The sequence below is a fragment of the Paecilomyces variotii genome (genome assembly GCF_004022145.1).
Source record: "Paecilomyces variotii strain CBS 101075 chromosome Unknown C8Q69scaffold_1, whole genome shotgun sequence".
Lineage (NCBI taxonomy): Eukaryota > Fungi > Ascomycota > Eurotiomycetes > Eurotiales > Thermoascaceae > Paecilomyces > Paecilomyces variotii.
The window spans coordinates 4,677,355-4,693,719 of record NW_021167140.1 but is presented as its reverse complement, the minus strand read 5'-3'; the positions used below and the strand labels follow the sequence as shown (position 1 = coordinate 4,693,719).

Sequence of the window (16,365 nt, the reverse complement as noted above, 5' to 3'; positions counted from 1 at the left end):
GGTGGCGTTCTCCCGCCTTTTGCCAGACTGACTTTAGCGGAGAAAGCGAGCAATCCATGGGCCAGCCCCGACCTCGACCATGAACAACGCTGCTGCTGTTCAGAGCAACCAATGCCAATAGAATTTACCCGTCCATGGCGATTATCCTGGGTTTTACCGATTTGGCCGAGCTAGCCTGCCATACCAGGACCGCTACAGACTCTCAAAAGAATAAGATATATACGTCGTATAGAATGCACCAAAGATACCTTCTACAAGGCCAGCCTTGAGGCAAATCATAAAGTTAAATGGTTTCTAAGATACAGGCCACGATTGAATAGGCAACCCTCCACACGGGTTCCTTCAACCAGAATCATCCTGCGCGTCCCCATATTATGTGGTCATGGTAGACTGTAGACACATGAAATTCGTCATCACCTTAGGTCTGCTGAATAGTAAGAGATATCCACAGTGTAAGACCGCATCCTCCGATGCGTACTATGAAAATATCCATCATACTGATCACCAGCCCCACGATCATCCCCTTCCCCATCCATCACCGTTTGGGCAAAAAACGGATCTTGTCATTTAAGCAGCGGGAGCCGCGTTCTCCTCAGCCGGAGCAGCAGCGGGAGCGGCAGCCTCTCCGGCGGGCGCCTGCGCATCGGCGGGAGCAGCAGCGTTAGCATCGTCCTCCTTGCCGGGGCTGTCAATGGCGACCTTGACAGCGATCTCACGTCCTTCGATCTCCTTGCCGTTCATCTCCTCGACGGCCTTCTGCTGGAGAGCCTCGGAACCGAGGGTGACGAAACCGAAGCCACGACCCTTGCGGGGCTCGTTACGGGCCTGCAGCTTCTTGACCATGAAGCGAGGAATAGGGCGGAGAGCGATCTTGGCGGAAACGGGCTCGTAGGCGGCGAAGAGCTCCTTGAGCTATAGCCGAAGTCAGTACTGATAATGCCAGGAAACCATAATAACAGGGGTGTGATCGCACCTTCTCCTCACTCAGATCATAGGGCAGGTTGGCCACCATAACCTTGGTCTTGGATGGGATACCATCCTCAGGAGGGCCACGCTGCTTCTGGGGGCGGCCACGAGGCTTGGCGTCCTTGGGAGCCTCCGCCTGGTTCTCGTTGGTGACCTCAGTCAGAGGAGCGACCTGACCGGGCACGTTGGTGGGCTCCGCATGCTCGCCGTTCTGCTGCTGCTGCTGCTGAGCCGATCCTGTTAGCCAAGTTCTGAATATATCTGGTCGAAGGTAAAGACTTACGCGACCACCACGTCCGAAACGGCCACCACGGCCACGACCGCGGCCACGGCCCCGGCCCGATCCCCTCTTGCGGCCCTCGTTGCCGCTGGCACCCTCACCACCACTCACAGCACCCTCCGCCTTGGCCTCTGCAGGCTCGGGCTTGCGAGCGACCTGGACAGAGACCTTGCGCTCGAGGATCTCCTTGCCTGACAGCTCCTGGATGGCGTTCTGGGCCTCATGGGCAGTGGCAAGGTCGACAAACGCATAGCCAACCGGGCGGTTGGTGCGAGGGTTCACCGGAATGGAGGTGCTTTCACTGTGATTTTGATGGTTAGCCGCTATTTCCTAGATTCTCTGGCATCGTGAGGCGCATGGACGACAGGCGGAAGTCAGGCATCAGTGACGGCCCACACATGAACAGGCCAGTGTTACGGTTACAGCGCACTTCCGCCATAACATAACCTTGCCAGCGGTGATAATAATACCACAATCTCCCGACCGCTGATGATAGACCTTCTTTCACCAGCGCAGGATGAAACGACAAACAAAAAGAGAGACACAGAGCAGAGCACACTCACATGGTGTAGTTCTTGAAGAACTCCTTGAGCTCCCCCTCAGTGGTCGCATACGCGAGGTTCCCAATGTACAACCGACGACCTTCATCGGCACTGGCGGCCGCCGCATCGGTCTGGGCGGCGGCAGGGGAAGTGCCGTTGGTATCGTTAATGGTGGTGGAAGCCAGGTTGTCGGCGAGGTTGTCGACGGCAGAAGACATGTTGATGGCTGAGGACACGAGGTCTTTGTTTGAGTTGACGAGAAGAGCTTTGACCGTGTGGAAAAGGACTCAGGTAGCTGAAGGCTGCCTTGTGTGGGAGAAACTTGAAGAGGGGGGGGAGGAGAAGGGTAGCTTGGTGCCCTAGATACTGGAAGTTGGAGAGGAAGTTGATACGGACGTGATCGATGCCTTTGGGGAAGGTTGATGTCTGGATGGGGGATGGAGAAAGGAGAAGGTGTGAAAAAAGGGCAGGTGAGGCACGACCGGGCGCTAGGCCGAGAAGGGTGGCGCACTTTTGGGTAACCGGAAGGCGGTGATGGTGATGATTGCACTGCGAAATAATAATCTGTTAAGTTACAGTTTTACCATACTAATACTCTGTTGCTTACGGGACTGTGAACCGCTCTCTCTAACTAACTAGCATCGAGTACCGTTGGTATTCCAGGCAGACCATGTCTGGAGCCTTCGCTGGGGCCCGGTTCAAGCTCTCTCGTATAGTCTACTGGCGCTATCTCCAAGACCCATGGACATCCAGCCAGGCAGCCAGACAGACCGACTCCTGAGGCGCCAATGGACATCCCCACCTTCTAGTGTGCATTAATAAGGTATTCACCGCTTTCTGCCGCTAAAAAGCCCGTGACGTAGCCAGGCCAAGGGGCTGCTGCCACGATCGGCAGGAACAGTAGTATGTAGATAAAATAATTATTAGGTACACGTCGATGGCCATCACCAGCAGTCGTGGTCACTTTCCGCACGCTCAGAGACAATAGTCCGTCCACTCCAGCTGCACTATCGCTGCATTGCTACCAGTAACTCAAAGTATAGTACCTATATACCTGTGCTGTCTACGTTGGCAGTAACCATTTGACTCGCCCCCGCCACTTGCCACTGCACCATCTATCGATACCCTATAGCATTCCACATTCCACGATTTACCTAGAAATTCAGTACTCCACAGATGCATAGAACATTTTCATCCTGCTATTATTACAACACCTCCGTATTTTCTAGACACAATATATCTCCGCTAAACAACTGAATTAAACACACTTCCAGAAGTACTTAACGATACGATCCTCGCTTAGAGCTACGGAGCGCTGGACATCTTCTGACGGAGCTACTCGAGTCTAATTTAAGTGGGCCAGGTAAGGTAGGTAAGATCCTGGCACCAGCGACATGATCTGCCTGATTTACCATACTACTCTCGTGCATTATTATTACTTCTAACTCGTAGGAGAGATAGATTCTTCTCCTTGACAGTCACCACACGAGTATAGAGAACGGTTTCCATGATAGGCTTTGTTATCATTTGGGATACTACCTTCAGAGCATTATTCCAAGGTTATTATGCTAGATGACCAATTCATCGGTAAGAATAGTTAACTAATGTTACGGACAACGTTGCAACTCTGGCAATCCTGTGATCAACTGTAGACAGATTGATATGATAGCTAGACATTCGGATACTTTGAACATTCATAACCGGAAATTTCTCTTGCTATGGATCTCCTGTTCGCATCTCCTTCATGGGTAAGATCCGACCGTTGGTAACTTGCATGAGCGACGCATGGGCCAAAGCACCCCCTGTCTGGCTTTCTTCACCGTTGTACCACCACTCTTCTCCATCCTAGACTAGTTTCTTGCGCTCAGAACCGTTGCATCCAAACATCATTTCCTCACCACACGCTCCCCTAAACCTCAATCACCGACGACTGCTCTCCAACAGACGGTTCACACTCCACATAGATCCCAAACACATCTCTTTCCATCCACCGTCTCGTAGTCGTCGGTTCGTCCTTTTCAACATCAGCCACGTCCCTCTCTCCCCTCCCACTGCTTCCACCATCACCATTCAATCCCCCCCAACTCACATCCTCATCCGCAATCACCATCTTCCTATACCTCTGTTTCCAAATATCCACCATCATCCTCCCATACTCCTCTATAGACATCGCAGAAGAAGAGCCATCTCCCCAAGAACAGGATTCATGTAACTCCGGATCCAGCAACGGACTGGTAACCACCGCGCTGATAGCGCGCGAAACCTCAGCTGGCGAACAGTTATGTTTCGAAGCGAACGAACCGATAGGGAAGATGATGGAGATCGTATCAGCTAGATCGATGAAGAATTCCTTCGTATATGGAGATGGAGATGGATGTATATTATTATTCTTATCCTCTGGATCAGAAGGACGTATCGGAGTTTCTGCTGTTATTCTCGACCCGTAGCGTTCGTTGAATTGCCCCATAGTGATCCCGGAAGTGTTGCAAGGTGGCATATCTGGGCCGTTTTGAGGTTCGGGTTCAGTACTACGTCGTTGTTTCTTCGGGGGAGGAGAACTGTTCGTTTCTGCTCTCTCTAGCGAGCGCAAGCGCTTTGGTGGTTGAGAAGATGTAATGGATTCTTGGTAGACGTTGGCGTCAGAAGGTCCTGGAGCATTTTTCTCTCCATGATGGTGATTCTTCTTGTTGTTCTGTACACTTCTCACTGAGATGATTTGGACATCATCGTCGTCATCGTCGGAGGAAGAGGAGGAGCTGTCATCGCTGTTTAGGATGATGATGGGTATTTTCGACTGAATATTATCAGATTGTTCAGAAGTAGAAGCAGAAGTAGAAGTAGAAGTCGAAGCCATTACTGCTTTCCCTTTTTTTGAAGAGAAGCGCAGTTCTGTAATCGTGATGATATCAAGCTTTATCCTATTTGTTTTTTGAGTAGAAGTGGCACAACGAAGACAGATCGCAGTATCTAGCGCAGTGCAGTTCCATACGATATGAAATGAAAGAGAATGCGAAAGGGATGAAGATGCTTTTGAACAGCCAGGACATAAAAAAAGGTTGGTATATAAAGAAACAACACTGACAGAAGACAAAGACAATGCCGCTCATTGTTGCGGAGTTCATGAATGGGTAGGTGCATATAGATCAATCAGTAAAGTGGCATAACACAAGCACTCTCTTGCATAAGATATGGACATGACTCTGTGAATGGACTTCAGAATAGGGTGGCCTATTCAATAGGATGAATAGAGATGGTCATGAATTGGATGTTTAGACGAGAGCTGAATGTAGATGTGTACAGACTGGTCTGGTCTAGGTATATGGCAAAGTCCTTACAGTTGGTTACTTCGGGGCTGACTGCTGATTTATCTATCCAGGGGAGGTTCACAGGAAATTCCTACACCCCATCTTCAATAATAAGCGAGGCTGGCTCGGTCATGTTTATACTTGATTTGCGGTTGAAGGATGTGTCGGAGTTCGGGGACATCATTTACGGGTCCACTTGTTCGTACGCATCTCGAGGGAGTCGCCCGTGCCCGAAACGCCGTACAAAGTCGATGCTGTAGTTAGTAGTGATGTGTGTAGAGCCGCGCTCTCGCAAGAAATATAGCAAACACACTGGACGAGGTATGTTGGAATTGGAGGCATTTTCAATTGCTAATTGAATGCGCGGCGGGCGTACAGCAGCAGAGGCACAGAGAGAGGACCATAGAGAAGAAACAAAGGACCTCGCCCAGTTCCGATTGTCAAGGGTGTTCTAACGCCATGCAACAACTTGTCTTTCGCTTCGACAACCCATCTGGAAATCAACCCAATTGACCGTGTCACGCTTCCCGAAAAAAACCGAGCCATCCGCCTTTTCCCTTGTTCCCCCTCGACACAACTGCTGTCTCATGCGTGCCTTTTTTTTTCATGTTGCCTTCCATTGCCAACGTAAAAAAGAAGTCCACTCGGTTTTTCGGTTATTTGAAAATCGTCGCAACGCCAGTTTGGATGGGATTGGTTGGTTGAGTAATCTATCGGTACTGTAGGGACGGAGAAAAGATACGTGTTAGTCTTCAAGCGTCCTTTTCAACACATGACTGATTTTCCCTTTCCATGATTCCACCCAAACAGCGGAGTCTCTTGTCCCTGTCGAACAGGAACGAGTATATGGACGGAAGTGATTTACCTTGATGAAACCGATGTCGGTGGACTTCTCACGGAAGCACTGACGGCAGACGATGAGGCCGTACTTCCGGATCAGACCAGCCTTGTGCGCGCAGACGCGGCTATACAACAAATTTCTCGTCAGTCATCTGCGAAATCAAAAAAACATCCCGATAAAGGACGGCCTTGGATTCGATTCCACATACCACTGACGGCTGCCCTTACCGTAGGTGCGGGGGCGAGAGTAGAAGACCGACTCGTGCGTCATGTTGGGCTGGGCGTCGTGAAGCTTTTCGTTGACGAAGTCGTTGGAAAGGGAACAGCAGCGAGATGGTGAGGACTTTCAGTCTGTGTGCTTGTAGAATGCCCCGGATGGGGCGTTTAGCGAGGGCTAACCCGATCGGGACAGCCGCTCCATTTGTATCACGTGATTATATCGGGCCTTGTCCTGGTTTACCAATGGACTTTTATTATTGAGTGGTATTAGTGATAATCGAATAACGATCCTATTATTTTGAATCATGGCATCTCTTCGAACTACACAGCTCCCATGTATTATTCAAGAAGACCGTGGTGAATCTATTAGAAGCTTCTGTATCTGCTGCGTTGCGGACATTGCGATTAGGGTTGAGCCCTACAGCTGGGTCTATGATCACCAATCAACGGCTCTATCGCATCTGCTTCTTAGAATACAATACAATAGAGAAAGAGAAAGGGAGTGGGCTTATCATTAGAATGGCAGTGCAATATAGTGATAAGGATATTGAGAAGGGTAGTAAATTAACAGAAGAACAATAGAAAAGAAGGGCAATTAATTATATCCCATAAGAAGATCAATCCTCTAAAGATACCTATCCTAGGCTAGGTACGCTATCTCATGCTTCAGTTTCCGAAGTGCTGCAACCGACATTCTCATAATAAGATAGCGTGGCACGCAACTAGGTAAGAATCATCATCCCACCTCCTCTCTCATAACAGCCAGAACCAACATGGATGTATGTATAACTTCGAAATCACCTTTGGGGCGATTGTTTGGTAGCCAACTTCGTTAGTGGATGCGGCCAAAAATCTATCACCACACAGCCCTCGATCGTCATTTTTGTATACAAGCAGCAGCTTTTCAAGGGTATATACATGTATATATTTCCCTTGTCTCTGTTGCGATGCTAGAGAGGTAGTTATCTGGTGGTTTCTTCCCTGCGCGGTTAACTGGATGAGCACGTGGCTCGGTGCCACTTCGGAGAGATGAAAGTCGAGACGATACGATTATTAGTATTGTTATTCCAGGCATCGTCGCAAAAAGTATGGTAGAACCAGAGAATCAACTCCGAAAGCCGGACAAGGAACGATTTCAAAAGCGACGGATACGCCGGGAGACTTCAAGCTGGTCAGATAAGGTAGATCAGTTCCGCGCTGACATCACATCAGTGAGCGGTTTTGATCGCTCGAAACTCGAAGCATCTCGCTGGTTGATCTTGTCAGTTGCAATCTGTTAGACACTGCAGGTGAGATCCTATAGCATACTCTTGTCGCTGCCCCGTTTCTCTTGGCCCCCAGTAGTAAACGCGGAGAGAGAGATCTAAGCAGCGCACTGGATTGAAACGCATTGATCCGCCTGTTTCGCGATCAGCGACTAACGTGGTGAACGGGCGGCGAGAACCAGTCGGGGAGGCAAATCATCGGCTTTCTAGCGGGGGAACGGGCTGTTTCTCCCCACAGCCTTAAAGAAGAGCAGCCGAGAGAAACCGTATGTGATTATTATTGATTTATATCATGTCCTAGGCCTATATTGCCTGCGGCCAGAACCTGCCAGAGCCAGGATAAGCAGAAAAAAAGCCAAAAAGTCAGGCTGTCCACGGATGGCTTAGTCAAGCCTGGGTCTCGGTACCACCGTGATCTTCGTCTTGATACCCTCTTCTCTCTCTCTCTCTCTCTCTCTCTATCTCTCGGTTTTTTCCTTTTTTTCTTCTTCCTCTTCAGTCTCAAGCTTTGGGATCTGCCACTCTTCCCAATGGACCCGGGCGAGGGATCCAGCGACGAGACCTCTCGTAACTCTCGTGCCTTTCTGCTTCCCGGGGATCCGACCTCACCCAGAACGTCATATCTCCAGACTCCCCGGGGATCGCAGAGTTCGCATAGCAACCGCCGGCCGAGTATACGCTTACGCCGTGTACCGTCCGAATCCTCCGCTCATACCATATCCCACGTTGCGCCTGAAATCCACGTAAATGGACTGGAAATTAACGATGCCAATACGACCAACCCCAACCAGGCCCCAAACGAGATCAGATATAACGACATCAGATACAACCCATATAATCCGGAAGCGTCCCCGATCGACGAGGAAGACTCATGGCAGGGACGTCGACGCAGCAGTTCAGAGCCACGGCCAGGACGATGGTCTGCGCCGCCCCAAGTCGTCCTCCAGCGACTCCAGACCGGCGACTCTCAGATGCGCATGTTTCCCTTGACAGAAGAGACCTCCGCCGCCAGCCTCGTACCCTCACATGCGCCCGAGCACCTGGCGCCGCCCCCTCCCGCCGCCGGAGAGGGCCAGGATCACCGCAGTATGCTGCGTCGCGCCAGCATGGCTGCCAGGTCGCGACTGAGCGGTCGCAATAGAGTGTCGACAATCAGTGGAAACCATGGGACAGATCAAGACCAGGGCGCTCGTCGAAATTCAGCTCTATATGACTCGCGGTTCGTTGACTTTCTGGACGTCGTCGGTACGTATAACCAGGGATCCAGAAGACTCAAAGACATCGTTCTGACCAAGAATAGACCCGGAGGTCTCGACGCTATCGACCCTCACCAACGTCCAGAACTCTCTTTTCGTTCCGGATCTAGGTCGATACATCAATCGTATGCCGACTTATACCCTCTCGCGAAGCCCGACGGATGAGTCTAGCAGCGATGAGTCTTTGGAGGGGCCCCAGAAGCCGCAGGAGGACGGGCTTTCGCCTGTAGACAAGGACAAGGACCGTGAGACTCTGGAGCGGTCTCTGACTGCCATTACCTCTGCGCTTTCGGAAAACGAAACTCAATTCGCGGTATTACCGGATAACAGCGACCTGGAAGGTTGGACGGTTGAGGATATACGGGAACTGAACGACCACGTCCGCCATATGCTGCATTCCCGTCGGTCCAAATTCAAGCGTTCTATGAGAGGCTTCGGGAAATATATTTCGAAACGTAGGTGGTTTGTTCTTCGGCCCTCTACGGAAAGTATAACTAACCCGCCCTCCTATACAGCGCTGGGATTCCTCGTTTTCCTGTATGCGACTCTCATCACCCTGTTCGGTCTTGCCTGGGTGCTCTTCTTGATCGGTACGTACCCCCTAGAAGTTTGTATAACTATACTGTAAGGACACTGGCTAATGTGAGCCGTCCGTGCAGGTTGGATCAATGTTGGTGGAAGGCAACTCTACGTTATCAATGTTATCGACAACGTCCTCGTTGCCCTTTTCGCCATCATGGGTGACGGTCTGGCACCGTTTCGAGCGGTAGATACTTATCACATGATCTTTATAGCCCATTATCATCATCTCACATGGAAGCTTCGAAAGAAGCGGGCGCTTCCCAAGCTGCAGAACAAGAATGACCTCCCGTCGCTACGAGAGACAGATATCGATCTTGAAGACCTGAGGAACGAGAGGGGAGACAAAAAGAACCTGGAATTTACTGTCTTGAGCCCGCTGCAGCAGAAACGCCTTATGCACCATCAAGCCAAGTTCTCGAAGTCCCACACTTTCTACAAGCCACATGAGACTGTAACCCATTATGCCTTCCCGCTGCGCCTTCTGGTTGCTGTCGTGGTTCTCCTGGACTTCCACTCCATCTTCCAGATCGCGCTCGGTACCTGCACGTGGTCCATCAACTACCATGTGCGGCCTTTCGCTCTCACCACCGTGATTCTGTGCTGCTCCATCACCTGCAACATCACAGCAGGCGTTCTCATCATGGTCGGAGACCGGATGACACGGAAGAAGGACGTTGTCGAGCGGCTTTTCCGCCAGGAGCTGACCGAAGAGGCCATGAAGAAGATGGTCAAGAGAAGAAGGAAGGAACAGCGAAGGAACATCGAATTGGAGGTCCTACAGCCTTACCCCGGCACGTGAAATGACCGAAACGTTTTCAACTCGGCTTCTTTGCCATATATACACCTTTTTAATGACTTCCATTTCCCACCTTTTAACGATTCACCAGACTGGAAGGGGAAAAAGCTCTTTTTTTTTGATTATGACACTGGACTATGGAACTGGGAACTGCATTATGAGCGGTAAACAATGAATGCTGGATATGGGAAGCTTCTTTTTTTTTTTACCATCTATATTTCTTGAGCCCTATGTAACATTTTTTTTTCTCACGGGCATGATATTATGTATAACGTCTTCCTTTCTTCTCCTTCCCTCACCTTCCCACTCTATTCATTCTAGAGAGGAAACTTTGGTTTGGATTTACGATCATCATCCATTTGTACAGGTATAGGTGTTATTAGAGGGGTTTGTATATCGATCTGATTGATTCATTGATTGATTGATTGATAATATGTCCGAGCCGAATGAATACGATATGGACTTCTGTATGTATGTATGTATCCGCGCAGAAGTATAACGAGCCGATGAACTCCGATAAAAATTTTCTTGATTCCGATTATCTATCTACACGGGATATATTCGGTGTTTGGTAGATAATATTCCTTCCTTCCGTTCTTTCGCCGCTGACTTCAGAGTACCATAGGATCGATCTATAGAGTAGGTGGCAAAGGGCACCCATCCATCTAAGCATCCCGGCGAGCATCCGCATCCGCATCCGCATCCATCCGTCCTCGGTCTAGAATTGCATATCATCTTACTAAGGTTATCTATTAGTTATCTAGTATCAATTATTTCAAATGATAATTGACGACTTGAAGAAGAAGACGTTCGAATAAAATTCCTCGGAAAATTTTCTTATTCACGGGGGAAAAGAAAGAACCTCCACGAATTGCGCATCGTCTAGCTATAATAATTCAATGATTCAGGTCGAGCTTGCTCTATCTGGGTGTAATATTGCTACAGAACGCTGCAGACCGAGAGAGATAAAAAGGAGAACAAGAAGAGAAAGGCTATATGGAAAAGAGAAAGAAAAGGAAAGGAAAAACAACAGATTGAGAACTGGTTATTCAAAGCCCGTGTGACCAGCCCGGATATTTGAAAGGGGGGACGGGGGACGAGATCCCTGAGAGATGTAAGCGAACATAGAGGAGTGAGTTTTGAGTGTGTGTTAAAACAAGGGAAACAGAACTGGTGTCAAGACTGAAATAGCAAGGAAACAAAGAACAAAAAAAAGGCCAGTAGCATCCGCGTTCACCGAACTTTTTGCGCAGAACGGGACGAAAGCATTGATGCCTGGATCCGGTCCGTACCAGCCAGGACTCGAAAACGAAGGGACAAAAAGGAAAAAGAAAAACAGCGCAAATAGATGCTTAAAAAGACAAGGGAACAGAATGTACGCCAGATGTATAGCTAGCAACCAAGGCGGATTGCTAGCTTCCCTCCGCTATTGATAACAAATGAAAAAGCAAAAACAAGAACACGAGTAAGGAACGACAAATATACTTTGCGACGTATCAACAAAGATGATAATAGCCAGAGAACCCTGAGGCTTGCCTCAAGAGTCTACTTTAAAGCTCGGTATGGATTTCCTCATCCTTTTGCTTCTGCGTTTTCCGCTTCTTCACAACTTCCTCAAGGATGTTAAGTCTCTCGCGCGTCACGCGGATCGCATCATCCATTTCGCGTTGGGACATCTTCTCCTCGTTAATGCGCGTCTTCAGGTCATTGGCGCCCTTTAGCCGTTTACGCTGCTCCCCCTGGCGTGCCTGGGACCCGGAACGTGTGTCGACAACAGGAAAACTGAGTCCGTCTAATCCCACTCTTTCTTCCAGCCAATTCCACAGTTCGCTTTCCTCCCTCACCCACATTTCTTCGTAGGCAGCGAGACGTTGCGGTACGGTCAAACCTGGATATGCCACTCCTGGGACCAACGTGGGGGCTCTTGCAGGACCTCTGACAAAGACGATAAACAGGAGAATGCCGATGATGCCAAGGGCGACATTGGAATTCCATAGCACTTTGAAGGGACTCAGAATAGGACCCAACGGCCCACGAAGAGGTTCAAAAATGCCCCAAGTCTCTGCTTCGCGTTGCTTAGCCTCGAGCGCTGCGCTTACAGCAGCTGCAGTCGCGGCCTCAGAAGTAGAAGTATCTCCTTTCCTGCGTCGGCCTTTGCCTGCCTTGCTACCGCTCTTGGCTACACCATTTGCACGTCCCTGAGGTACGACAGATGCCTTGAGGACCCTGATGAGATCGTTCCCGAAGGCAATTTGACCGTCAGTTGCGCCCTTTTCGATGGGGCCTTTGAGCCAACTCTTTCCTGACCACTCAATCGTGCACGTCATCAAGAACCGTGTCTGGTTCCCAGGCGCCCAGGTGAACAAGTATTTCGTTTTGACACAAAACACGTTTCCGCTAGGGACATCGGGCGTCTGCGTTGCTAAAGTCACAAGTACTGCCTTTTCCAGATCAAGATAATCCAATGTCTCGGTGCTGATACACTTTGTCTGTTTGGGTCCAATCGATCCGTTGAGAGGCTTAATATAAGAGTACTGTCGGCTTTTGGTATCGTTTGACAGGCCCTTCTTATCATCTTCGAATTGTAATTCAGTAGCTTTTTGATCCTCGAGGAGGAACTTGTTCATGAATGCGCCAGACGCGGGACCAAAGACTAGTGTATACACCTTGCCAAGAGGTGCAGGGATGACCTCATCTTTAATAAGTCTCTCATATCGTCCGGAGGGATCGGTGAACTCAGTAGGCGCATGAGTGGCAGGTCCTGGGAAGTCCGCGCCAGATTCCCCGGCTGCGGGAGCTTTCCCACCACCTTTGGTATCACTAGTGAAATTGATCCCAGGGGACGGTGTCGCCCCATTGCTGCTCTGCTGGATCCCAGATGCCTTGCGGCTGAGGGGCTTTGCAGGTTCTTCATGCTCACTCGCAGCAACACTCCCCTCTCCTGCTTCGACGAAACTCTCCATGCCATCACCATCCTCGTCTTCGTCGTAGATTTCTTCCTCATCCGATAAGTCACTTTCTGCCTCGCTCTCGTCTGCTTTCTCGGTCTTGTCACCAGTTCCTTGCGTGATCCGAGTCCCGTTGATGGAGCTCTTCAATGCAGGGTGATTGATCTTCCAAATATTCACCATCACATCATAAGTTGTCTCTCGGCTAAGTAGACTTCGGAAGATGTGTCTAGCATGAAGCGTCTGGATTGCGATTGCATTGGGAAACACCATAGCAGTGTTTTCCTTCTCGATCGCCACTACTTCGTCAAAGCTGATTACAAGCGTGGTCACCCAGCCAAGAATATTGCTGGAGAAGCAGATATGGCCTTCGGAGATGTAGATGCGGCCTGCAAGGATGATATCCCGCTGAAGCGCACAACTGTAATCCTCGATGAGATAGTCATCCTCAGGGACACTCCGGAAGGTTTGATGGAAGTCTCGATTTCGCTTCTTGCTAGCAACGGCAAAGCCCGTGAGACGAGGTGCACTCGAGTTCGCTCCTGGTATCCCCAGAGCAAGAGCGCTGGCACCCACCGCACCGATGGTTGATATTGTCGCCCCAGAGGAGCCTCTGTGTCGACGCTGTGCAAGGCGACTGCGGACACTCCCACTTCTTTTGACACTATTACCGGGCTCCCCATCGACGACACTGCCGGTGGGGGTTGTCTGTTCGCCAGAGCCCTGTCCGATTATTGAAGCACTGGGGCGAACTTCCAGTCCATCTCCTGCAGCGACAGGCGGGGTTGTTGAGCCCTCGGACGGCTTCCCATACGCCATGGAGATAGCCCGTGCAGCCCGCATGTCCTCCAGCCTTGATGCCACTTCGTCTCGCTGCGATGCCGTACTTTTACGATAGTCAGCAGCTGTATCCGGTTTGGTTATGACAACGCCATCCTTCGTTGTGACCACACCCCCGCTGGTGGCTTCAATGTCGAACTGACTGATGTTCAGGTCACCATTCCCAAGGGTATCGACAGCCATCTGTCTTTTCTCCTCCTCTCGTTCATTCGTTGCTTGGGAGGAAATTCCAGAAATCTCGCCAGCGGATGGGTTCTCATTATCTGGAGACGTAGGCTGTGTCGAACTGCGAGCCCTCGTTTGTGTATTTAGGGTATTGCTTATCGTAGACGCTGCATTTTGAGCGACAGAAAATACTGAGGAGAAAAAACCACCTTGTTGATTAGCCGATGGAGTTCGGGAACCGGCAGTTTTTGATTCTTCGAATGTTGGGCTCAGAGAGGCGCTTATCGAGTTCGATAGTTTACTCGGTTGATGAACTGAAGAGGCTGACCGCACGCGTCTGTGAGATATCATGTTTCCGGACGGGCTAACTACAGTCCCTGGCGGCAAGTTGTTCAGTCCCTTGACGGACTCAGGGGAAGTTGTAAGATCCGCCGTCGTCACTTTCAGAGGTCGCAGATCTGTGGGAGTGGGAGGAGTGACTGTCGTTTGAGGTGCAGGAATACTACTTTCCGGGGGGGTCTTCGGACCGCGCTCAGGCGACGTTCCATTTTTGTAACTGTCCTCGACCTCATCGGTAGGGATGGGTTTCGGAACAGGTGGTGGTGGACTTTCAGTGACAGCCTTCGCCGCTCGTTTGGCCGAGAGACTATTAGTCCTGCTGCGACTGAAAATATTCCGCCCACTTTTACCGCCAGATGATTTTCCTGATGTCCGGTCCGGGCTGACGCTTGGAGATTTCTTCTCCTGGGAAGGATTGAAAGCATCCTTCAGCCTTCTTCCCGGGGAAACATTCCTCTTCTTCGAACTGCCGTCTCCTGGGATCTCAAGAGTCGAATCGTTTGTCGTGAAAGACCTCAATGGTAGGTCCTGATTTGAGTCGGAGGCGGGAACAGCGGGCGCACTGCCTGACGAAGCAGTATCTGCATTGTCTGCCTTGGAGTCATCGTTGTCATCTGCAGCAGTAGTCGTGATGAGCGGAGAGGAAGATGTGTAGAATCCGGAGTGAGAATCTTGAACGGAGATGGAGGGAGTCCTACGACACAATGTGTTAGTTCTGAGGCATTGGTCCTTTTAACAGGGAAAGGACATGTAGCGTATTGAGGGCCATTGGCAGAACGCAACTTGCGAGGGACTTTTACAAGTTCAGCTGACCACAGGCGTAACATAGTAGCGTTGACTTACCCATCAGGCTCAGAGTCATCCGTCAAGAGATTGCCTGTCTGTTCATTCTCCGGTGGACTCCGACTGCCGTTGAGAGACGTCCCCGACGCACCCGATCCTGAATTCCCGTCCTGAGAAGCGACACCACTACCCCTTCGCGAGTCTGTGGCTGCACTGAGTTGCGATGACAACTCATTGTCTGACTTCTTCCTCCATCGCCGTCCTTTGGGGAAGAGCTTCGATATCCCGTTGGCATGTGCCTTATCCTCCGAACCCCCGCTGGTTTGCGGTCTGAGTATGTCGCTAGTGGATTCCGTCGACGACCGTCGAGTGCCCTTGGACACATTGGCTGTATTGTCTACATCATTGGCAATGGTCCAATGGCGCTGAGGGTTCCCAAAGACCTTCTTAGGGTCAGCGGGAGCGGGTGATGTCTCGTGCGCAATGTCCATGGATATATGTGCTTGTGCTTGTGCCTGTGCCTGTGCCTGTGCTTGTTCCTTCAACTCGCAAAAGTCCCCAATGATGAAATCGAGTGTGTCGTCCCTAGTTGATGATGGATAGCGCCTGCGCCTGAAGTCCGAGGGAATGGAATAGTAACGGTATGATTTTAAGGACGCAAGGACATGATCTGTTACCGGCTGGCAGCGGTGATGTTAGCAGCACGTATGAGCAGTTGGTGCCAAGCGCCTGCAAGGAGCGTAGTACGGGAGGACGACTGTCAAGACGGGATCTGAGGATGAAAGATCAAGGCCAGCCCGCAGCATTGTCCGTTCCAGGAGGCTGGCGGTGGATGGCTTTGGAGATGGGAGAGACGGTAGAAATGATGGCTAGATAGCACCGTAGTATTATTATTGAGAGTACGGGGGGAGGTGGAGGCGTTCTCCTTGAGCTGAGCTGCCGTCTTGTCTGTCGTTCTCAGGAGGCTGCGGGGGGCGGTGAGCCAAGACCAGCGGAGTGACCTGGAAGGTACTTACAAGTCGGTGCTGTTTGCAGCTCAAAGTAAGTACCACGAGAGTACCTCCCACCCCAGCCCAGCCCGCCTGGAACGGCCGATCTGAACCTTACGTGTTTTACCCCGTTTCCCGCGTCCGAAACAGGTAACTTTGGCGTATTCCCGTAACGCCTCGTACGTAACTTACCGTCTTCGTCATGGCGTCACAGGGTCTGGTCTTGCCCGCATACTTAGTTAATTGTTCA

The 16,365-nt window shown here is 50.5% G+C and overlaps 5 protein-coding genes across 5 annotated transcripts; 1 reads left to right on the top strand and 4 right to left on the bottom strand.

Moving 5' to 3' along the window:
* Window positions 1–113: 113 nt before the first annotated feature.
* Window positions 114–2,212, bottom strand: C8Q69DRAFT_55481 (RNP domain protein). The gene is made up of 4 exons (XM_028633782.1): window positions 1,810–2,212; window positions 1,250–1,547; window positions 974–1,192; window positions 114–912 (listed from the first exon to the last, which is right to left on the bottom strand). The coding sequence occupies exons 1-4, from the start codon at window positions 2,004–2,006 to the stop codon at window positions 568–570; spliced, it is 1,059 nt and encodes a 352-aa protein (XP_028489985.1). The 5' UTR covers window positions 2,007–2,212; the 3' UTR covers window positions 114–567.
* Window positions 2,213–3,697: 1,485 nt separating this feature from the next.
* C8Q69DRAFT_441374 (hypothetical protein) lies at window positions 3,698–4,642 on the bottom strand (the record flags this gene model as incomplete). Its single annotated transcript, XM_028628743.1, has 1 exon — window positions 3,698–4,642. One exon carries the CDS (start codon window positions 4,640–4,642, stop codon window positions 3,698–3,700), a length of 945 nt encoding a protein of 314 aa, XP_028489984.1.
* An 874-nt stretch (window positions 4,643–5,516) lies between these two features.
* Window positions 5,517–6,278, bottom strand: C8Q69DRAFT_55444 (ribosomal protein S14). Its single transcript, XM_028633781.1, has 3 exons — window positions 6,143–6,278; window positions 5,959–6,058; window positions 5,517–5,812 (listed from the first exon to the last, which is right to left on the bottom strand). The coding sequence occupies exons 1-3, from the start codon at window positions 6,202–6,204 to the stop codon at window positions 5,804–5,806; spliced, it is 171 nt and encodes a 56-aa protein (XP_028489983.1). The 5' UTR covers window positions 6,205–6,278; the 3' UTR covers window positions 5,517–5,803.
* Window positions 6,279–7,690: 1,412 nt separating this feature from the next.
* Window positions 7,691–10,140, top strand: C8Q69DRAFT_55438 (integral membrane protein). The gene is made up of 3 exons (XM_028633780.1): window positions 7,691–8,662; window positions 8,718–9,263; window positions 9,333–10,140. Exons 1-3 carry the CDS (start codon window positions 7,948–7,950, stop codon window positions 10,052–10,054), a joined length of 1,983 nt encoding a protein of 660 aa, XP_028489982.1. The 5' UTR covers window positions 7,691–7,947; the 3' UTR covers window positions 10,055–10,140.
* Window positions 10,141–11,218: 1,078 nt separating this feature from the next.
* Window positions 11,219–16,319, bottom strand: C8Q69DRAFT_513218 (GRAM domain protein; the record flags this gene model as incomplete). The annotated part of the gene is made up of 3 exons (XM_028633308.1): window positions 11,219–15,037; window positions 15,187–15,806; window positions 16,308–16,319. The coding sequence occupies 3 exons, from the start codon at window positions 16,317–16,319 to the stop codon at window positions 11,602–11,604; spliced, it is 4,068 nt and encodes a 1,355-aa protein (XP_028489981.1). The 3' UTR covers window positions 11,219–11,601.
* Between the last annotated feature and the right edge of the window lie 46 nt (window positions 16,320–16,365).